We start from the raw sequence: 24,742 nt of genomic DNA, 5'->3' as shown, positions 1-24,742 counted from the left end.
AACCAGCATGTTCTACTCCCAAGGAACAGATAATAATAATAATAATAAATAATAATAATAATAATAATAATAATAATAATAAAAACCAGCACATACTACTACTACTACTACTACTACCCTCTAGGAGCACACAATAATAATAATAATAATAATAATAATAATAATAATAATAATAATAATGATAATGGCAGATATCACATTACATATGGTCATTAAAAATCATGACAACATTAATCAACAAGACTGTAATGAAATAGTGCAGTTCATACCCAATCAAACTGCCTCCTCATAATAAAACAAGACAATATGGTCAGAATATAACACACACACACACACACACACACAACGGTGCAGGGAGAGTGTGTATGATACCCAATTCAAAAAGCTTCATTCCGAATTCCAAGTTAAAAGCGCTTGAATTTAATTGCTATGACAAAGAGGCTTTACATCTCCCTGGAATTCTGAGCAGTAATCAAAAAGAATTTTCACTCCTAAAAAAAAATAAAGTAAGACTCAAGGCTTAGGAATGATCCAAAAAGGAGATAAATAAATCCAGGCTTTACAAACCTGATGAACCTGTAAGACCATAAGAAGAGAGAGAGAGAGAGAGAGAGAGAGAGAGAGAGAGAGAGAGAGAGAGAGAGAGAGAGAGAGAGAGAGCGTTTCGCCAACTCTACACTACACCTGGAACTTGAGATCCTGCCGCTTCGCAAATGTGTCGTCCAGGGCGCGAGTGACTGGTGATCCTAAAGAGACGATTTCCACGCCCTTCAGAAGAGAGAGAGAGAGAGAGAGAAGAGAGAGAGAGAGAGAGAGAGAGAGAGAAAAATCCCACAGCTGCTGAAGCGCGTCAAGCTGCAGGTCGCGACCAAAGAGAACGGGGGTACTTACGTCAAGTAGGGCGTGGAGTTGCGTGTCTTCCAGGACGGAGAGAAGGAAGTCCCGATCCTTGACGGGGCACTCTTGCAGGCACTGGATGTCGTCCAGGGAGTCCAGCACCACGCTTACTGCTCCTGGGGGGCGACAAGGCAGCCACTTATGATTCCAGAGCGCCCACTGATCGTCAGCGGGTAAGGCTATACACCTCACTTGATGACCCCCTTAAACACTTGTGTTAAGAGAGGCCATTGCCACACGTGACCTCAATGATTCATGACCAAGAATGGAAAAGGTGCTCGTTGATCAACCTTGCAAAGGGCTCGAGCTACTCATGATTCCTACAGTCTCATGATCAACGGGGAAAAGCTAAAGCCATCTATGGCTCCAAAGCCCCCCATGACACCGAGAAAGCTAATACCATTCTCAATGCTATGCCCGTAAATCAGGTATAAACAGAATTTGGGGAAATCAGGTCTAGCACCATCTTTGCCTACCAAGGGTATCGCAATGGAAGAGTCATGAGTTGCTTTGGCCACCATATACCTCACTTCTGTGGCATTTCTTCAAATTATCTTCTAAGAGTTACTCAAAGGTCAAATGTGACAAAGTCATGTTATTCCCTTTCTTTCTCTCAACTGGCTATGTAAAGGCATGATTTTCTTTGACTCTATTTACTAAAGGAGACCAGAGAAGACAGTGGGAACATTGGGAAAAGTTGAGGAAACAGAGGAACAGCATGATGGAATGAAGATGAAGGAAGCGGGTTGAAAAGATGAAGGAGTGTTTGGCACACGAAAGGTTTATCTTCCTAAGAGCAGCGACGAATGATGGGGACAAAAAGTGCAGGTCATAGTTTTTAGAAGAAAAAAAAACGTAAAAAGTTGAATTAGAAAACGAGAGAGTTAAAGGACTGGTGAAAAAGATCGTGCCAAGACCTGAAGGTTCAGTTCGTAATCAACGGTGACCCATTTAACATCATCTCCAGCATGTTAAAGCTAAGGGGTAATGTTGTCCCCTATACTAATACAGTAATGCATGAAACATGAGGCAATACTGAAATGGTCCCAGAATTCATTTTCATTCACTCTACAAGAGATGAAAATGAAATAAGTCTGTTGATACCCCCATTAAACTGGAGTGTAGCTGAATGGTGGGTCTAGGTCAGTGAAGAGTGACTGAGTCTTGAAGTGGGTCTGGGGTAAAATGAAGTTGGTTTAAGTCAGTGTGGACAAGGGAAGTGGGTCCGGTCTAATAGACACTTATGGTTAAGGAATACAAAAGAAATTCAAGTTTGTGACAGATTAACGTAACTAGCAGTTAAGGAATACAAAAGAAATTCAAGTTTATGACAGATTACGGTAACTAGCAGTTAAGGAATACAAAAGAAATTCAAGTTTATGACAGATTACGGTAACTAGCAGTTAAGGAATACAAAAGAAATTCAAGTTTGTGACAGATTAACGTAACTAGCAGCTAAGGAATACAAAAGAAATTCAAGTTTATGACAGATTACGGTAACTAGCAGTTAAGGAATACAAAAGAAATTCAAGTTTGTGACAGATTAACGTAACTAGCAGTTAAGGAACACAAAAGAAATTCAAGTTTATGACAGATTAAGGTAACTAGCAGTTAAGGAATACAAAAGAAATTCAAGTTTGTGACAGATTAAGGTAACTAGCAGTTAAGGAATACAAAAATTCAAGTTTGTGACAAGAGGTAATGACGACATGGGAAATGGCAGTGCTAGTGGTGACGAGTGCAACTCTAATGACAATGAGGGTGATTGGTGATGGAGACACGGATCCAGCAGTGGTGGTGATGGTGGTGGAGAACTCAGCACTGGTGGAGATGATGAGGATCTAGTCGTGATGATGGCGGATGGAGAAGATGAGGGTTTAGTTGTGAAGATGCTGATGGAGTGGTGGAGGAGGAGGATTCAACGGTGGTGATGATGGAGAAAATGAGGCTTCCATGGTGATAATGTTGGAGGAGGAGGAAGAAGAAGAAGAAAAGAAGAAGAAGAAGATGAGGAGGAGGAGGAGAAGGAGGATTCAACGGTGGTGGTGATGATGGAGAAAATGAAGCTTCTATGGTGATAATGTTGGAGGAGGAGGAGGAAGCTGCTGGTGTCGGAGGCGATACTGACCCGTACTGCAGACGTCGTCGTCAGCGGGTAACTCGGGGTAGGGGTCGAGGGTCGGGTCGCTGTAGAAGCTGGTCCACCTCGGAGAGGACACGGCCGCCAGGACAGCGCCCTTCAGCTTCCTCCTGGCGTTCATTTTCCGCATTTCCTCCACCGTCGAGTGGAGGTGCGTCCGAGAGGCGTACTTGTCACGGTCCTGTATGGGGGGTAATCGTGAGGGAGGGGGAAAAAAAAGAGAGAACCGGTTAGGGTCGTGAGATTACTGAGAGAGAGAGAGAGAGAGAGAGAGAGAGAGAGAGAGAGAGAGAGAGAGAGAGGCATACCTTATGGTGACGAGAGAGAGAAAAAAGAAAGTCTCTTTTGACACCAAGAGAACCTTAACCAAAACAGATGGTGTGTGATGTGTTCTTGTGGGTTCAAGTCATCCCCATCTGTAATTACGTGTCTCTTTATTGAGAGAGAGAGAGAGAGAGAGAGAGAGAGAGAGAGAGAGAGAGAGAGAGAGACTCGCACACTCGTAAAGATCCCTATCACTCGTAATTCTGAACTACCTTTTATGATAAGCAATATCTCATGACGTAGTTCGTTCATTAACTACGGTGACAGAACGAGAGAACTACTTCTTCGCGTCGTATTCTAACAAGTTATTTGGTATATTTCTTGCTATGGTCTCTATCTGTTCCATCTCTGAGTCATCAGATATGGGCTTTCGAAAAATCTCTTTTCTTCGTCTACGCTCTTCATTTTCCCTAACTTAAAACCGTGATGTAAAACAAAGCCACAACGTAAGAAATATATATATATATATATATATATATATATATATATATATATATATATTATTATATATATTATATATATACAGTCATTTCTGTTGAGGATTTTAATTTCAAAACCTAATTCGGAAGATCATCTACAGGTCTTCGAAAGCTCAAATTTCAAGGTATTCTTCCTCTCATATAACTACCATTCTGGACCCGGCTTACATCATCCCAAGACCGCACACCAACCTCCCCCTGATCTATGTTAACATAAAAGCCATCAAAAATCGATCAGCGCCCAAGTTTCCCGATAATTTCCCCCGTAACCCTCTGTGGAATCGAACCGATGTATCGGAGCAACAAAGGAGGCCCATTACATGCTACTGCCATTCACCCTTTTAGAGGGAATATTTGACGAAGGCAAATCGGGAGAAGAAAAGGGGTCTTTTGATGAGGGGAAAAAAAATTTACCAGAGTCAAATGAATGATAAAACTAAAGAGAACTTGTATATAAATAACATAACAGTGGAAAAATAAATCATTACAAGTTATAAAAAGGGAAACGAAAATGCCGCAGAAAAACCGATTAAAGCAAATATCAGTGCGTATTAGCATGAATGAAATGAGGGGATAAATACGTGCGTCCGGGGGTCACGAAGCGTATTTCTGTTTCACTGGGAGAATAGTTTCCAGTCGCCTTAGCTCAGGAGACGAGCAATAACTACAGTAAATGGAAAGGAAAGAGCGGGAGAAACAGAGAAGAGAAAGAGAGAGAGGGAGAGAGAGAGAGAGAGAGAGAGAGAGAGAGAGAGAGAGAGAGAGAGAGAGAGAGAGAGAGAGATTTAGGAAGAAGGTTGGGATAGAAGACAAGATTGATGGTGGGTGGGTCTGGGTGAGACTTAGAGAGAGAGAGAGAGAGAGAGAGAGAGAGAGAGAGAGAGAGAGAGAGAGAGAGAGATGGCACGGGAAGGGAAGAGGTTTAAGGAGGGAGAGGTTTCGGGAACGATTGGTGGGGGGGGGGGGTTCCTGAAGAATGAGAGAAGGAGAAGAAGAAGGAAGAGGAATAGGAGGAGGTTTTGGAGGGATGGGGGTTCATGAAGGAACGGAGAGGTTGAGGAACGGCAGAGACCAAGAGAAGGCTCAAGGAAGCACGATTCTGGATCCATACGAGTGAGGTTGGAAAACGGACGGCTAGGATAGGGGGCCAGCGAACAACGTGGGAAAGGCAGAACCGGAGAAGACAAGAAGGTGAAGGAAACATCAGGATGAATATGATGGAGTAAAGAACATGGGGTGAGGTGATGTACCCACCTGAAGAAGATAAATAATGGAGATTAATGAGTTAAATAATGCACACAAGAAGCATGGACGCACCAAGCAAGATGAATGCGTTTGCGCTTCGACAGAGATGGATCAGCTCCGCTGCAGACACGGGCGCTGGGATGCTGAAGACCCAATATTTCTATCCCCAGGGACGGCACCATCTATCCCACACACACACACACACACACACACACCCTCCCCCCACCCCCCTTTCGAGCCACACAGGTAGAATGTCACACGACAAACGGGAATCTACATTTCCGTGGCCAACTCCACGTATGGGTTTCCTATACATAATACGCCAATTTATCCTTCCCCCCCATCTCAGGTCGCGTCAGGTTCCTGTGCACGAAAGACCCTAAACCTTTAACCTTTACTGAAATGAGTTTTCTGACCGTCATCATTACGACCACACTTTTTTGAAGTCAATCTAATTCTTCACGTCTATACTCCTTTCCTATAACCAGACCATCCTAACGCCTATATCCTATAGAACCAATAGCATCATATGGCCCCCCCACATTTATGTAGAACTCTCTCTCTCTCTCTCTCTCTCTCTCTCTCTCTCTCTCTCTCTCTCTCTCTCTCTCTCTCTCTCTCTCCTCTTGTACTGTACATGTAGGTAATTACATTATCAACGTTGGGGGATGAAGAATATGTCACACCAGCAGCTCTAAAGAAGTTATCATGTGCATCCTAAGTTAAGCTCTTGTGCACGATGTTTTGACCTCTGGGTAACTGTGGCGTGACCCTTCTTGACCTGACCTTATAAGTGTTTGACCTCTGGGTAACTGTGGCGTGACCCTTCTTGACCTGACCTTTATAAGGCCACCACACCCAGAAGTCGAAAAAGCCGTGCTCAAGGGCTGAAGTACACTCATTATCAGACTTTATAAGTAAGAGATATATGATGTGATTATAACATTCTGATTCCATGATTACCTTAGATGTAATTTCGAATGAAAATGAGTCAGTTAGAGTTGATATTGAAATAGTATCACTTTTGTTGTAATTAATATAACAGAGTTAAGCTTTTGAAGTACCGTATGAGAAATTGTAAATCAGCTTGTAAAAGCAGAGTATAAGTCGATGTTTCTCACTGTAAGGAGACAAAATATCCACGTTTATCCTGGTATTTCCTCTTTTCCCTAAAAATGGTTTTTGATTACTTTTATCCTTATCATCGTCTGTCTGTATGGGCCTCTGTCACTTCCATCACGTCTTTAGAAGAAAAAATAAAAGGCATTTGTCACTTCCATCATGTCTTTCAAACACATGTATTGACATAAAAGGTATTACTCTTCCTCGTCCTCTCAATCTTCTGTCTTTTTTCTTTTTCGTCAGTATCTCTGGTCCTATATTCCAGCATCTCTCATTCCTACCTATCTCGAATCACTTCTTACCTTTCCCTTTCCTCCCTCCTCCCCTTACTTTCCGCCTCATTACTGAATCCCCCAGCCCAAAAGAATTATCCCGTCTCTAACTCCCTATGCAATGATGGGCCCCATCTCACAAAAGAAAACGGAGCTCGTGCCAACGCCGCCGTACATTCTTCCCCGCCTGAGCCCCTTCGGACGAATGACTCAAAGAAAAAAAAAGAAAATATTTATATATATCATCTCGGGAGAGGATTTTTTTCCCCTTCACACTCCACTGCGAATATTGATTCACACTTCAATCACCACGAGCTATAAGAGACTTTTACGATGAGCCAGAGAGTCTCAGATGGCATCTCCTTGCCAAAACCTTGGCTGCCCGGAGATAACTGTGGGTGGATGGAAAAAGGGGACATTATGTAAGGCTATTAGAAGTCTCGTTAATTACTCTGAACAACTAAGGTAGACTCGTGTAAAAAAAGAAGGAATATGGGGAACAAGAGGGATGAGACAATGCATCAGATGGATGAGAAAGGCGAGGAGGAGTCATGAGAGGGGAAGCATGTTAAGCTGGATGCTAGAAATATATTTGAACGTGCACGGGAACGTGTGGTTGGATGTGAGGAGTGGGTTTTGTCCAGTGAGAGAGCATCCTTCCTTGCAGGAAGTTGAAGTCAGATCCACCCGGAGGAAATTGCCTTCAGTAATGAAAAGAAACGAGAGATCAAGACAGAAAGGCGAGAGAAGGAGGTCAATAGACAGATAGAAAGACAGACAAATATATATATAGATTGATAGATAAAGACAGGTAGACAGAGAAGAAGTCCTTGAATTACAACAGGCATTCTTGATTGACAGAAGGGAAAGACGACTTATCCTACAGCTAATGTGATTTAAGATGGGAACCAAATTGTAAACCTTATCTGTATGTGATCCGTGAATGCAATGGATTGTCGTGTAATCCTTTTACTGATCAAATATATACTAAGTAATGAAATCTATTTATCATACAAGGTGACACTGTATACAGAACAGGGTATCCATCGTATAAAATATATATTTGTAAACCTATGTAACTTAATGGTTAAGAAGCGCTTTTTATCAACTAAAAGATATCTAAAATTCCAAAACTAGTTAGAACTATACATTTTGGCCTCCTTGAACACATCCTACATACTATCAGAGGCAACGTTTAAAACAATCACAATAGTAAAATCCTTAAATGTATTACCTTATTTACACAATTCATCAACTAGTCTGCATTGTGAACAACTTTCGTATCATTTACCTCTGCAATGTACTCCAGTTACACATCCTGCTTTTTACTTTCCCAATATTAAATTCCACCCACGCTTAACACTTCCTACTTCCCAATGTTAAATTTCGTTATTGCACCTCCTCTACCTTTCACCTTTCACAATCTTCACGTCTTTCTAGCGGACTGGAAAGATCCGCACTGGGAACACTTCTACACGCATCCCTCGAGATATATGATGTCCTCATGACAACGAAATTTCCAGAGAATAAAGGCAAGCCAAAGACTCCATCTTTCCCACTCTATCCCTCTGTCCTTTCTTCAGAATTCCTAATATCAATCCATCACCCAATCCATCCCCAATTCTTCCTCGGGGGAATCAGGTATATGAAGCCCCCTAAAATCACTCAGACAAAACCGCAAGCCATGTCAAGTAGGTTACTGAGGAAACATAAAGTCCACATAAAACTGCATGATGTTTATAAACGCGTTATTTCGTTCTTTCTTATATATAACTCTGCTCGGTATGCACAAAGGGATTAAGGACTCTACATAAAGCATCAGAGTTTTTTTTATATGGATTCCAACTCTACCAGCACCTTCCCCTACTTTTCTTTGCCTCATAAAAGTGACTGATACTAAAAGAGAGAGAAAAGTGTTCCAATACTCCAATACACCTTCGCAGAGCCAGCGTTGGGTGGGTGGGGAAAGGCACAAAGAACAGGGAGAAGGGGAGTGTGAGAAAAGCATCGGTAAAGGAGGACGAAGCAAATGACAGCAAACCAGGAGAAAGAAAACGTAGCAAGAGTAAAACTACGAGAAAAGTTTGAGCGTAAAAGAAGTACAAATTACCAGTGAACACCAACTGGCTATCAGAGGAGGCGTGTAGTTTAGACTGACGTGAGACAGCACAGGGACATGGTTGACTGAGGCAGGGGATGAGTTATGGCGATAGTTCACGGTGGCGCGTGTGATCCAGTATTTGATGATAGCACCAGACGATGTGATCATTACACGAAAGTGCGCTTGGGAACTTAATCGTGTTTAATCATCCCCTCACGGTTCTCTTCATACGTTTTCATTTGTCCAGGTTTTTAAGTCATTAATAAACTAATCCCCTCATTTACTGGATAAAAACTTTACCCGAAGTGCGCATAACAACACACGGGAGACGTAAAAACAACAACGTGTCTTTCCTTATGATGGGCCAACCACTTGGAATCCACGGGTAAACGGAGGAAATAATCATTACTGTGGGATGCTGGAATTAACCAGACCAACCAATGGGATGTCTGGCTGGCGGGATAATCCGGAAGGCCTTGGAAAGGGCAGAGAAAGGATGGTGAATGGGACGGGGGAAAATATGGCGACAGATGGTGTGGACGATGGAGGTACACAGTAAAGCTGGAGGAATGGGTGTGGCAATGGAAGAGGAAATAGGGTGGAAAGGAGAATTGACATAGGAGGAATGATGGACTGATGGCCTGGGAAAGGAGGGAATTGTGAAGGGGAGGGCTGGAATGGGAGAGAGGGCTAACCTGGCTAAGGTGGAATAGGGAATGGAACGGATGGTGGTAGATGATGGAGGGCATTAGATGGGAGGATAAGAATGATGGTTGTGAGAGAACGGCCCATTTGAGGCGGAGGATACCGGAAGAGAAGGAAAAGATGAAAATCTTTAACAGGGAGGAGGAGGAGGAGGAGGAGAAAAGCCAGAAGGCTGAAAGAAATGGAAAAATAAGTTGAAGAGGAGGACCAGGTATAAAACAAAGAAAGATGGATAGACACAAGGAACAGCGGAACGGAACGAATGTCAGGGAGTGTGGACATGTGGGCCACAGGAAAAAAAAACAAAAAAGGTTCCTTTAAAAGAACAAAGAGAGAGAGAGAGAGAGAGAGAGAGAGAGAGAGAGAGAGAGAGAGAGAGAGAGAGAGAGAGAGAGAGAGAGAGAATGAATAACGCTCTCTCGATCGATAGTTCTTCCATGGGCAACATGAAGAGTGTATAAAAAAAAATGGAAAAAGAAGAAAAAGGCAATAGTACAGGGTTGGGAAGAGAACAAAACAATAAGGGGAGGCAGAGAAGGGAGCGGGATATATAGGAATGGATGGGGTTGGTTCGTGGAGCACCGACAGGTTAAATTTATACTGGTGATGGTTGCAAGGGAGACAAACGGAAGGCGTCACTCATATCAACCAATATTCACGAACGGCCATCGAGGGAGATGGATGGATGGTGGAGGTCAAACGTGCCAGAACAAAAGGAAAGAAAAAAAAGAAAACCTCAGAGTGAGAGGTGAAGACAACGATAAAAAAAAAAGGATCTAATGTAAGCAACAGAAAGAAGATACTATGCATCTCACACTCTAGCAACAGAAGGAAGATACACACTCTGACTTTACTACAGGAATCGGGATAAAATAGTTTCCAGAATCATGTTTTAGACCAAGTGACCACAACTGGTCGAGTTAACTTTCAGTGTAAAATTCATGTCTCGTTTAATCCCAAAAGCTACAACTTATAAAAGTCTCTGAGTACAAAAACTCTGTTCGAAGCTTCCTACGTTATAGCCCCTTCTGCAGCATTCCAGTTTCCAGCAACATGTATTCCAATCTTCAGTTTCAAACATTCCAGTGCCCAACATGACACATTCCAGTTCCATGCCTCTCACATCACACTCCTCACTTGCAATTATTCCAGTACACAATCTCACAAAATTCCAGTTCCAAGCCTCATAGATTCCAGTCCTTAGCTTCAGACACTGCCTAACACATTTCGAACATTGCCACGCACATTCCAGTACATAATCTATCATCCTAGTTTCCAGCCTTAAACATTCCAGTATCTAATATTACACATAACTAGCCTTGCATCTCCCAGTTCCTAGCCTCATAAATTCCAGTCTTAACCTTCAAACATTTTAGTGCCCTTGCACATTCCAGTACGTTGTATTATCATTCCAGTTTTCAACCTCAAACAATTCAACATCAAATATCGCACATTCCAGTACCTAGCCTTACATATTCCAGTACCTAGCCTTACATATTCCAGTACCTAGCCTTACATATTCCAGTACCTAGCCTTACATATTCAGTACCTAGCTTACATATTCCAGTACCTAGCCTTACATATTCCAGTACCTAGCCTTACTATTCCAGTACCTAGCCTACATATTCCAGTACCTAGCCTTACATATTCCAGTACCTAGCCTTACATATTCCATACTAGCCTTACATATTCAGTACCTAGCCTTACATATTCCAGTACCTAGCCTTACATATTCCAGTACCTAGCCTTACATATTCAGTACCTAGCCTTACATTCATCTAGCCTACATATTCCAGTACCTAGCCTTACATATTCCAGTACCTAGCCTTAATATTCCAGTACCTAGCTTACATATTCCAGTACCTAGCCTTACATATTCCAGTACCTAGCCTTACATATTCCAGTACCTAGCCTTACATATTCCAGTACCTAGCCTTACATATTCCAGTACCTAGCCTTACATATTCCAGTACCTAGCCTTACATATTCCAGTTCCTAGCCTTACATATTCCAGTACCTAGCCTTACATATTCCAGTACCTAGCTACTATCCAGTCCTAGCCTCACAAATTCCAGTCTTAAGCTTCAAACATTTTAGTGCCCAATGCACATTCCAATTCCCAACCTCGGATAATCCAGTCAGCAACCTCACTGTTCCCACACGCTGGCGTCCTCATTAAACAAACATTCAGGTTCCACATCCACGCTGCACTTTCCCCACCATATAATAACACGGTACACAGGTGATCTCTGACACACACACACACACACACACACACACACACACACACATGCTTTAAACTGCAGGGCCAAGAATATCAAGCACTCGCTATTGTCCTCTTGCCCACATCGAGATAATGTTTTAAACAACAGAAGTGATACACCGAACCTGATATTTGGTGACCTGACCCCTTGCCTTTGGCTGTCGAGATATCGGCCAACAACCCTCCTGTTGTTTAAAGAGAGTACATCTAACTGTATATTCCCGTGCTTCGAATCCTCCGATACGAAGCTATGATGAATGTTTTGCGGTATTTCTTACTATGATACATAGCTATGTGCAGATTTGAACCTCTACGTGATGGTTAGTGCAATGGTTACCTGTGTGTGTGTGTGTGTGTGTGTGTGTGTGTGTGCATAAAGAGACAAGATGTCCCTTGTCGTTTGATATATATGGCATCTCCAAGAAAGCCATGGAAGAGGCAGATGGTTCTCACGAACCCTTCGTTCATATCTGGGATGTTGTGTGTGTGTGTGTGTGTGTGTGTGTGTGTGTGTGTCTGTCTGTGTGTGTGGTGTGTGTGTCATGGTTTACGGCAATGGTCTTACAAGATATTTACCGTGACTTGGTCTCCTATAGTTACAATACTCTCTGCAGATGAATATCTGAAGAAACTTACCATCTATCTCTATCATTTTCTGGTCAAGTGTTATGTCTTCAGTAGAGATCAGGGACTTAAAGGATGAGTGTTGATGTTGATATATATACGAAAAGGCCAAGTTCCTGGAGTGACACTATGTTTACTCTTTTGATCCAAACCTGATAGCATGTTCCTCAGTGATGAGGTTAAAAAAAAATATGCAAATCACATTACTTCTTGTTGATTATTGAAAGGCTTTCCTTCAAATTCGATTCCTATAACGAAATTCTACCCAAAGTCTTCACCAGAATTACTTAAATTTCACGGAATATTCGTTAAAATTTCACGAAATATTCGTTATAAAGTTAGAAGCATTCTAACACATGATGAGTGTTGAAGTCCGTCCAGAATAACACTGTAGCAAGGTTATATAAGCGTTCGATTTCCACAGCTGTGTCGTGTGGCGAGGTTCTGTAGACTTTGAATAACAGCTTTTAATCTGCGCGTTCAATCTCTTCTTAACGAGTGTTCCACTAAATTTCTCTTGTTTTACTTAAAGGCGTTTTCTGATTTAAGTGGCAGCATATTACACTTATAAGCCATTTATACCAATAACTTCATGGCAGTACCATGTTATAATATGGATAATATAGTTTGATAATGTGTCATACATGGACCAATCCTGTGAAAACTAAAGTCTTAATTAGCATCCTGACTGCGTAAATACTAAATGGTTCATTACGCTTCTTAACTGCCGTTCCAATTACACAAGATACCCACACGTGAACACGACACACATGGTACTACCAACCATCATACACAAACTCGGTGTATCTCCAGCTTCACCGAAGACCCAGTGACCTACCTTTATCCAACGATGGTTGAGCGCCTCTTTGACCGTGATTCGCTCGTTTGGGTCGAAGGTCAGCATTCTACGGACGAGGTCTTTGGCGTGGTCGCTGACGCACTCCCAAGTAGGCGTGTTCAGCTGGTGTGGCGGGAGAGACAGGTAATTAATCACTTAGAAGGTAATTAATCATTCTAGAGGAAGGTAATCATTCTGACAAGACTTGAAATTATATTCTTAAGCGATAATTCCAACTGTCATCCATCAAAATACGATTCACCTGTTTTCTGTCAAATTACGAAATTCCTGTCTTGTTGTACACACAATGGCTTTCTCCTGTCTGTCATTAAGAAACTAGTCTTCTGTCAAAGACACCGTCAGTCACTCCTGTCAACCACACATCAGCTGTCTGTCTCCCGTCATGCACACAGCCACTGTCTCCTGCCAAACACACACAGCACCTGTCTCCAGGCCAACTCCCAAGTCCATTACAGAAACAAACTTTGTCAAGACTTATGGAAAAAATAAGCAGAGGAAAGCTTAAAAATTCCAGTTTAATTTCAGGGTTATGAAGTTAGATGAATTTCCAGGTAAACTACATTTAGTTCTGTGAGAGTTAACCATATAAATGTATATAGTAAGATTAATGATACTGGAAGTTGTAAACTACATGCAAGTTAATTCTAATCTAACCGTCCTTGTGGGGGTACGTCTCTCCCCATATATCACGTACCCGAGTCATTCATCCTTATCTTTCTCGCCCTGGGTACTTGACTAACTAACACGCGGATAATGCACAGACTTTCCATCATTAGGAACGTTGCATATTCGTGTAACGAGGTGATAAATAATAAATACAACCCTCGTCATTTAGTCATCCATTTATTCTGAAAACACATCTGAGTACGTTTGCTTATAGTGTTAATGAAGGTTATGAAGTCGAGCATTTATCAAACATAACACCATCCTATTGAGCTCTGTATCATCCTACTGAGCTCTATCATCCTACTGAGCTCTGCATCATCCTACTGAGCTCTGTATCATCCTATTGAGCTCTGCATCATCCTATTGAGCTCTGCATCATCCTACTGAGCTCTATATCATCCTATTGAGCTCTATATCATCCTATTGAGCTCTGTATCATCCTATTGAGCTCTGCATCATCCTATTGAGCTCTATCATCCTATTGAGCTCTATATCATCCTATTGAGCTCTGTATCATCCTATTGAGCTCTGTATCATCCTATTGAGCTCTGTATCATCCTGTTGAGCACTGTATCATCCTCATCTAAAGAATATGCATAGAACATGAAATTCATTGAAGATGAATGTATGCACATGCTCTGTGAAGCAACTCCCTATATTATTCATCGAAAATGCAAAGCATCATGAAGTCAAGGGAGGGATCTTCGCAACGGAGTTTGAGACCACGAAAAAAAAAAAGGTTGGGGATATAATAAATGAAGGGAATTTCCAGGAAAGTGAAAGGGACAGAAATGAAAACAAAAAGGGATTTGGTTAGAAACGTATGATGGGGGAGTGTGGGCATGAAAATGGGGCTTTGGCGGATATTGAAAGGGACAGGGGAGAAAACGAAGAGGGGGGGTTCTTTGGGGACACTCAAAGGGGACCTGGGCCATAAAGAACTTTGGATGAAAGTGAAGAAGAGGGGTGAAGGAAAAATTAGAGATTAGAAAATGGAACCCTAGTGAGAATTGGACGTACACGGTACGATACAAAATATAAAACTAGAAATAAAGATCTTGGACGAAAATGATAGACCTAGAATTTATAAATGTAGTCCCTAAAGTAAAGTGAGGAAACTACGAAAGAAAACGAGAGGCCAGGTAATAAAGAGGATCAGGCGAAAAACAGAGAGAGAGAGAAAAAAAAAGAGGATGATAGTGATATGAGATTGATATAGAAAAAAAAAATATCTCAATATCACTTGCCAGGATGAGAGGTCTTACAACCCAGGTAACCTAACCATTACTACAGGTCGTCTCTACCCTCCACGTAACCTAGCCACGACAGCAAGCCTACACTCTCTCTCTCTCTCTCTCTCTCTCTCTCTCTCTCTCTCTCTCTCTCTCTCTCTCTCTCTCTCTCTCTCTCTCTCTCTCTCATCTACTACTCCTCAGACTGCCGACGAAGGGCCTTCCAGTCGCCTACCTAACCTAGCAGCCTTGAAGTATCTCTCCCCCATGCAACACCTAAACCCATGACAATAGCACTCTCTCCTCTCTCCTCTCTCTCTCTCTCTCTCTTCTCTCTCTCTCTCTCTCTCTCTCTCTCTCTCTCTCCTACACACACACAACCTATAACCTAGCCACTCACCTTCGTCATTAAGCACCCCTCCATACAACGGCCTCCTGTTTCTCCCCTCCCTTCCTCCCCACTTTTAAGCCATACTTACGTGTAACTTGGCTTGACATATGGAGTCGTAGAGCCGTTCTTTGGTCCCGTAGAAGGGCAGGGTACCCGAGAGGAGGATGTGGAGCAGGACCCCGGCTGACCACACGTCCACAGGCTTGCCATAAGGTTGCCTTTCCACCACCTCGGGACTCATGAAGTGAGGCGTCCCTATCCGACCTGTCATAGAAAATGGTCGCATCAGAGAAAATGGGCAGAGCGGTGACTAAAATGAAACTTGTCGAATTTCGACGCGTGGGTATTGACATTAATGTTTCTTCTAAGCTCAGACCTGGACTCGTTAAACTTACTATGTAAACTTGAGTATATCTACCATTCACATTTGTATCACATAAGAACTGTTTGCTTCATAGCACATACATACATATCCAACTTTTACCACACGTAATTCCCATCACACAACTTATTACTCTTGTAATCATGTGTTTTAAATATCATTCTACCTTTATTCAACGACTATAAAATCAATACCTGTAGATGCACTATCGTTATTCTGACGTACTGAGGCTTTTAAATACTTTGTAATCTTGCCTTTCCTACACTGTGTAGAAATATATTGTGTGGTGCTCTTGTGTGGTCCTTTATATACAACCGAATTTTAGGATTCATATTAATACTTATGGAAAAGAAACCGTCAATTATTATTCGTTATCCTCATTATCCTGCAATTCATGAATGCTGAGGCGCTAAACTAACTGACGCTAACGAGAGTATGGTCGAGTGAGTGTACTTGATATATCCTAAACATGTTCTAGGGTTCTGTGGTATGTTATGGTATAACGCGAACATACTCAGGCGTTTATCACTACTGCACTGAATATTCGATTCTTTCTCTCTAGCTTAATAGCAATAATTTTCTAGTGTCTAAATATTATACGAAACTAGCGTTGTGTGGGACGCTCAAAATTATAGCTTGCAGCTATGAATATCCACCTTAACTTGATCTTAATCAAGCTCTTTTATGATTAGTTAACTAGTAGCAATCACTACCTCCTAGTTCTGTAATATATGTAACACCTTAACAGTGTTAATTTCAGCCCAATGGCAAACTCAATTCAAGAAATCGTTATTCATTTATCTACTTATTTTTATTTTAGGCGTTTATCATATTCTGGACAACACCAATTAAACATGATTCCTTTGTAGTTTCGTCTGATGTGAAAGACATATCAACAACCCCGACATCCAACACACTTTCGCTAACTACGGTGGTAGACTGGTGGTGGTGCCTTATCTAGCTATCCTTCAACCACTGTGTCGTGTGGACACTTCCTGCAGGGCGCTGCCTTCTAGCTGAGGTGCCCCAACGATGGACGTTCTATGGATTGACTTTTCAATCGGTTAGCGTATCAATTCCAAATTGAATTCCAGAGCCTGAGGGGGTCGGTCCCGGCCTGTGTGGGGCACAGATTGTAATCATGCCGTGGGTGAGGTGGGTTGTGGGGTGGGAGTGAGGTGGAAGGACGTCGTAAGTCGTGCCAATCAGTCTGAAATAACTCTTTCATGGTATCAAAAGAGAGGAGGGACGAGGGGGAAGGCTAAGTCCCCCCCTTTTGGGTGATCTACAGGTGATCTTCGTACACGGGGACTGATTAATCAATTAGTCTAATGTGTCTGTTATGACGAGTGGAAGCATCATGGCGATACCTTTTTTTGTAAAAGGTTCTTCCACGACATGGTCGAGTGTACTATGCTACCTTGGGGGCAGCGGGGATAGGCCAGCCATTCCTTTATCTCCCCTCTTCGTACCTCTTATCTATGGGGACTACGCGTAAAACCGGTTCACCTTCTGCTTAAGCGTCGGTTTACGAACGCGCGACGCGCAGTGTTCATCTCGAGACTACGCCTGACCGACGGTACGACCTGAGCACGGTGGTCGACCCTTGAGCACGACGGAACGACCCTTGAACACGGCGGCATGACCTGGCACGACGGTACGACCCTTGAGCACGGCGGTACGACCCTTGAGCACGACGGTACGACCCTTGAGCACGACGGTACGACCCTTGAGCACGACGGTACGACCCTTGGCCTATCACTTGGACCCTAAAGAACCAACCTCAATGACCCAACGGTCGTACCACTGAGGTGAAGGTCAGTAACCCCGTTCAACAAGGGCGTCAATGATGGGAAACTGGTCTATCGAGTTTATTCCCAGTGACCGACAGGCTTCAAATTTGTTGCGCCCCCCAAAGTCAACTTGCAATATTGCAGGGCGAGCGTACCAATTAACGTTATACACCACACGATTCTTTTCCCCTCCTCCTCCTCACTCACACCTTTCCAATTAATGTCCCGCCAACACTAGCCTGAAATCACATAAAGGTCATATTCGTCAACTCCCTCCACGCCTGAACTGGTATAGAACATTTCATATCCACACCTCGCCTCACAGTCACAAAATAAAGAATAATTCAACTTCCAAACTAATGATGCTTTGTTTTCACGTCATAAGAAACGTTCTCTCGCCGGAGTGGCAACACAAAATCCATCCATTCATCGAAAACTTCATCGTCCTTTACGGGGTTTTCAAAAATCTATCGTATTGCATGAGCGTCTTCACATACGAAACACTAAGGTTCGCAAGATATTATTCTACAGAATACGGGAGTCTTAGGTAATGGTTCAGTTAACCTATTTTCTGGAAAAAAAAAAAAAAAGAAAGACACTTGGGTATCTAAATAACCCAATTATGTAGTCTCGAATCAACATCCATTGTGATGGTTCGGTCTTGAGGCCTGACTAACTATACCAAGTCTACCACACTCAAGGGTCGTAGGGTCATGCTCATGAGCCTAGCCCGGGGCCTTGACCCTTAGGGCCCGCGCTGTTGTGTGTCCAGGGTCGTATCCTCATGCACAAGAGCTCAGGGGACTGAGCGTTTGTCTTCGGGGCTCAAGACGATCCGGGGTGACTGGGTGGGTCAGCTGCACGCGTAGGAATACAGACTATAGTTCTTAAAACGATTACTCTAATGAGGGAAACCAGACACAGACATCCTTTGCATCTATCTATTGTTCTACGATTAAAGAAAAAAAGGAACTGGGGTAGTTAGCCATGGAGAGGAAAAACTCTCAAGATTACCTTTGTGAGGATTACATCAATGGGACAGAATGGCACAAGCCTGATCTAAGATAATTGATATATACTGATAAGAACTTTGCCTCCCAAAGGCACCACCGCCATCGTTAACACTGATAAGAATTATCAGTCATATAATCATGACACATTTATATATATGACCTTACCGCGTTCAGGTGTTCAGATAATAGCGTACAGGTAATCCGTCATCTGATATACGGTTACTAACGTTTCCAGTAAACGTTTTCGGTCATCTCGCACAACAGTCGCACATCCCAGTCTACACCGGGCCACACAAACGCCCATTGGCAACGCTAATTATGAAGATGAGTCCTTCTTCGCTAACAACTTACGATCCTTTTTCAGATTGCATCGAAAACCAATTCTTAAAAAGCATCGTTTTAATCAGGATTTCTTTTCGTTCGGGATATCTACAATTTTTTTTTTTTCTCAGCTCTAGTGCTGTTCATTCGATATGAACATTTCTTTTATAACAACTCCGTATCATTAGTGAACATATAAGAACAGATGACATTTTGATTTATACCCTATCATTAATATTTCCTTACCAATGCAAGATTGCTTTACCGTTTGCATTAACCATTTCCTTGAATATAATATCAGTTTTGCTTATGTTTACTTAATGAGCACGACTATTCGATCCTTAGATACGGTCGTACGACCCTTGAGCACGGCTGTACGACCCTTGAACACGACGGTACGACCCTTGAGCATAGTGGGTACTATAGCCTTTGACACGATCCTTACGGGTCAAGCCAACGGGTTGATGATATGTAGTTTTCATGAGTAAATATCCGTGTTCTGTTATCTTGTTTCCAAATTCTGTCACTACAATATCCTGTTCTGTTCACATGTTCTGTTATCTTGTTTCCAAATTCTGTACTACAATATCCTGTTCCGTTCACTTGTCCTTAAGACCTTTCACTGAATCCTTTTTTCACAACATTTCACTGAAATATCCCTTTCTGTTATCCTGTCTTCACACCTTTTCACTGAAGCATTTTGTTATCTTTTCCTCACACCTTTCACTAAAACATCCTGTTATCCTTTCCTCCACCTTTCACCTAAATATCCCTTTTCCGTTATCTTGTCTTCCTTACAACTTTCCATTGACATAACCTCCTACTGTTATCCTGACTTCACAACCTTTCAATGAAACGTCCTATGTTAACGACACACACACACACAACACACACACACACACACACACACACACATCACACTCTCCTCTGTCCATTGCCCTATTTTCCTTCTCCTAATTCTCTGCAATTTAACCACTTAATCTTCTCGTGTCTTTATCTTCATCCACTCCATTCATCTCCCAACTTAATCGAGGGATTTTTCTTTTTCGCTCTCCATCGCCACCGTCCTTCATCCACACAATCAATCACCACATAAATAGCTTTCAGTAAAAGACGTAACCGTCGCTTAGTGCCAGCAATGCCTTTCTGGTTAGAAAAAATGCCTTTATTCACTTAAAGTAAAATATATCTAATAGCGAACAATAATGGCATCTTTATCAACGTGCCGAAAGATACAATTTTGCCTCCGACATTAAAAATCGAGGGACTGAATGCTTGTGTTTCGAGTCATCTGTTGACCATGCCAATCGCTCGCATCCAATACATCACACAGGGCCATGTTACCCTCCTCTGTTGAATGCCATTTTCCCCTAACAAAAACTCGTCTTACCAATTGGATTCCTTCCCACTTCCCCTTGTTTCCAATATAATTTTTCTACTAGCCGCTATGTCTGTTTCCTGGCCTTCATGCCTTAGGCCCTTCGTTTTTAATCCTGTCAAAAAGGCTACATTTTCTTCCTGTTCCTCATATTTGTAGGTCAAAGTAATCTTCCTTTTCTATCTCTTCTCTCATTTTCGACTATGTTCATCGTACTTTCGTACATGATCATCGCTATTATCTTCATTTCCACTATCTATCTTTTCCCTCCTTTATCACGTCTTTTTAAATATTCTCTCCCATCTGTGGCTCTTCCATATCCCTGGGCTTCACATCTCTTGCCTATCCATGTACGACACGCTCTCCTTTCATCTCTATTCTCATCTTTATCTTCCTCTAACCCTTCCCCGCTCTCTCTCTTTATAAAGTCCCACATCTATCAGAATCATACTGAATCTCTTATGCGTCTGTTGCTTTTATTCTTGTCTATTACTCAATCTTTTTAATCATTTCCATCTATCGTAATGTTCATGAATCACTTCTTTCTATCCCCGTGTGTTTTTTCTGTCCTTAAACGTATCTAATCAATAGTAATCTCTCTCACTCACTCACTCACTCTCTTTGACAACCTCACCGTTTTCTGTCTCTCTCCTTCGAGGCAGGACTCAAATGATAAACGCCTGGGACTGAGCCGCGTCGACCCACTTTGTATTAATGAAATTCTAATGAAGTCATCCACACTGGAGGATGTCTCTGCCACTTGGAGTCGAGCGGAAAATTAATCTAGATGGCCTGAATACAAGCTCACAAGTCCACGTACGCTGTTCTAACACTGCCAACGAGGCAGAGAGGCGATCGAGTTGTCACCACCTCGCATAATCCACAGACCTTGAAGGTATATGATGTCTTATCCATTAAGACAACTGTCTTTACTTAATATATATATTCTTCTGAAGTAGCTAGTTACAATAACTTGTGCAACGACTGTAATCACATACTTTTGTATTTTCACACAAAACCTGGATATTACGATCACTAGAATTATGATTTTTTTTTCTACCTAATCGCTTCTCCCGCCTTAGCGAGGTGGCGTCAGGAGCAAATGAACAATGGCTTCATTTGCATAGACCTCAACTCTATTTGTCATGTGTAACGTAATAATACAATGGCCTAGGGAGCCGACCGTCCATAGCCAAGGCCCACAGACCACACAGTACTTTACCTTTGAACGCCTTAAAATACCCTACTGTATTATAACAAATAAAAACGGTAATGATCAATAAATCCCCAGTACTTATAGAGTGGATTCGGAAAATCTTAGATGAATGGTTAAATCCACTTGAAACTCCGAAGTGGGAGATGTAAGGACGCGCTTGACCAAAACATACCTTCTGAACACATCTAAATAATATAGTAATTGTGATCACATCTAAATGATATAGCAGCTCTAAACATATATCTATGTAATATAGCAGCTCTCAGCACTTATATATAACACCGTTAACGGGAAAGCTCAGAAGAAATCTAAGACACTACATTTTCTATATATATACATTTCCTCAAGGCAGTTCCCACTTGATGGTCAACCATTCTGTACTTCCCTCATTAATGACCTCAAACCGGCGTTCCTCTGGGTCTCCGCCCGCGATTGGTTAACAAGGCAAACGAGGAGTTTCTGTCCACGAGCCTTTTATCATCGTCAGTGGATGGAAAGGAGTGTTACAGGCAGTCACGCTGAAGGACCTTCCTCTCACCACTAGAGTTCATCGTTTCCCCCTGGGCTCCTGAGCGCCACGCAGGCTCGAAGCTGCAGAGGGCTACTCCCAAAAAAGAGGTCTTAGGGTTTCGTATTTATATCATCACTACATTCAAACCTTTAATATTCGACTAAGAACTGGAATATTTAATATTCCAGTTAAAACTATGCCTAACTGCTTATCTCCTCAGTACCTAAACATTATTTACATAATTTACCAATACGTTTATAACATATTCAGTGCATTAATGTCTTATATCTCATGTAGGTATTGTATTCTAAACATTTTTTGTCCTATTTCGTGCAACCCTTGGACCTCTCTTATGGAGTTCCTGCAGTTTCGAGAATGCACTCCACACGGGAGAAAGGTAAGGTGGGCTCCTTTGGGGAGGGAAGGTCCTCAATTACGCTACGCTCCTTTCGGTCCTTTAACTATGATACTACCTCGTTGAAGGAGACTTCTCGCTCGCGGTGCTCCGCTTTCTAACAGCCAAGAAACACCATGTCATATATATAATGTAAATAAAATGCCTGACAATTCTGAAAATATTCCATGAAAAGAAATATCATTCCTATCATGTATTCAATCATGGATTACCCTTACAATAAGCAATAAAAGTTAGCAAACAATCCCAAGGATGATTATCATACCGACACAAAATCTATCTTATTAAACCACAAACCTGTAGACGTTTCTGAATATTTCGTTGCTTTGATGTTCATCTTGCATTTTATATGAAGTACTCATATACATGTGCGTCACAAATAAACAAAGAAACAATATATATATATATATATATATATATATATATATATTATATATATATATATATATATATATATATATATATATATATGACATGCAAATGCTTGATATCATGCATTAAATGAACACGCAAGTCATGCAACTGCTAGCACTCTTAGATGCATGGACAAGCCTGAACACATGCACTTCACGTCTGACAGTATATCAACCAATTAATGTGTCATGGTGAGAGATAGGGTGACGTATCTATGTGGTGCACTGTGAAGTAAACTGTGTCTGCGTGTAAGTGTGTGAGATTAACCTTTCTTTTTTTTTTTTGGAGGGGGGTTGGTTGGTTGGGTGGGTGGGTTGTTCATGTGCCACTAAGTCATGACTGGGACAAGACGTCTTGTTTGTCTGTTGTTTTAGAGGTGGTTCATTCTGTCTTCTCCGGCAGTTTTAATATATCTATGAAGATTAGTGGAGGTCGTATTGAGTCATTTCGTTTTAATCATGACAGTGGTAAAAAAAGAAAAAAAAAGTTCAAATTTTATAAGTCCAGATGATTCAGTTAAGAGGGATGAAAACACGTCCAATATATATATATATCATCAGACCATAGAACACAAGAGCTGAACAATATTATGTGCAAAGGGGAACTAATAAAGATCCTACGGAGCGGGTCAGTCTTACAAGATCACTTATTTTCTTAAATGTATCATCATTTATCACAAGTTTACTCCAATCTGATTTAGTTACTGACAAACTCACACAAGGTGTGTCTCGTACAAGAGTTACTATCAGATAAATTATGATATATGTTTAGTTATTTATGATTACTCTTCCTTTCTCCGTAGCACCCAATTATGTCAACATCTAGAATTCAGTCCCTCGCAAAAATCACTCCTCGGTCTGCCATCATATCCCTCAGCGACGCCCCTTGTTGGGGTGGTCGAAGAGTCGATTTTACACATCCAGCCAAATACAACGGCTCGCGTCTTTTGGGAACCGGCTGAATTCATCCTGCCACAGCGTGACAACCCTGGCGTCCAAGGAAGTGTGGGTCGAATTCAATAGCAACACGACACAAACCCACCACCCGCCCCAGCGCCTCCTTGGACCTCGGTTCGAATCCATCCAGCCCCCAAAGCCACCATTAACCGCTCGCGTCCAAGGGGAAGCCAGATGACCTGGGAGAAGTGATTTTGGCGACGGAGTTCTTGGTGAAAGGATTAGTAAAAGAACACACCACACGCTAATGTACTAGGACATACAATATTTACCCAAATGAGGGGACCAGAGTGCAGACACTGAAAGACAGAGACACAGAGTTGTCAATGGAACGCGCACGACGTGGTTGACTGTTTGGGTGAGGTGGTGTGGGCGTGTGGCTGCGACTGGTGCTGGTGAGGTGGTGTGGGCGTGTGGTAGCGACTGGTGCAGGTGAGGTGGTGTGGGCGTGTGGTAGCGACTGGTGCAGGTGAGGTGGTGTGGCGTGTGTAGCGACTGGTGCTGGTGAGGTGGTGGGCGTGTGGCTGCGACTGGTGCTGGTGAGGTGGTGTGGGCGTGTGGTAGCGACTGGTGCAGGTGAGGTGGTGTGGGCGTGTGGTAGCGACTGGTGCAGGTGAGGTGGTGTGGGCGTGTGGTAGCGACTGGTGCTGGTGAGGTGGTGTGGGCGTGTGGTAGCGACTGGTGCTGGTGAGGTGGTGTGGGCGTGTGGTAGCGACTGGTGCTGGTGAGGTGGTGTGGGCGTGTGGTAGCGACTGGTACCGGTGAGGTGGTGTGGGCGTGTGGCTGCGACTGGTGCTGGTGAGGTGGTGTGGGCGTGTGGTAGCGACTGGTGCTGGTGAGGTGGTGTGGGCGTGTGGTAGCGACTGGTGCAGGTGAGGTGGTGTGGGCGTGTGGTAGCGACTGGTGCGTAGGTGGTGTGGGTGTGTGCGTGTGTGTGTGTGACAAGGATTGGTGTTGGTACGGTCTGTGGTGGTGATAGGGATGGCGTGGCACGTTTGGTAAGAGTGTGGTGATGTGATGAGA

General features: G+C 42.6%; 1 protein-coding gene across 2 annotated transcripts in view; it reads right to left on the bottom strand.

The window, feature by feature from the left end:
• LOC139763093 (peripheral plasma membrane protein CASK-like) overlaps nucleotides 1-24,742 on the bottom strand; it is a 448,842-nt gene that overhangs the window by 42,611 nt on the left and 381,489 nt on the right. The window contains exons 7-11 of one of the 2 annotated variants that reach the window (XM_071688725.1): nucleotides 23,992-24,018; nucleotides 15,409-15,584; nucleotides 13,011-13,133; nucleotides 3,026-3,218; nucleotides 892-1,013 (exon numbers count right to left, since the gene is read on the bottom strand). In XM_071688725.1, the coding sequence (XP_071544826.1) occupies nucleotides 892-1,013; nucleotides 3,026-3,218; nucleotides 13,011-13,133; nucleotides 15,409-15,584; nucleotides 23,992-24,018 (641 nt within the window). The remainder of the gene's footprint in view (nucleotides 1-891; nucleotides 1,014-3,025; nucleotides 3,219-13,010; nucleotides 13,134-15,408; nucleotides 15,585-23,991; nucleotides 24,019-24,742) is intronic. The other variant, XM_071688726.1, reaches the window with a different exon arrangement.

Source organism: Panulirus ornatus, chromosome 46, assembly GCF_036320965.1.
Source record: "Panulirus ornatus isolate Po-2019 chromosome 46, ASM3632096v1, whole genome shotgun sequence".
Lineage (NCBI taxonomy): Eukaryota > Metazoa > Arthropoda > Malacostraca > Decapoda > Palinuridae > Panulirus > Panulirus ornatus.
This window is presented reverse-complemented; position numbering and strand designations above follow the sequence as displayed.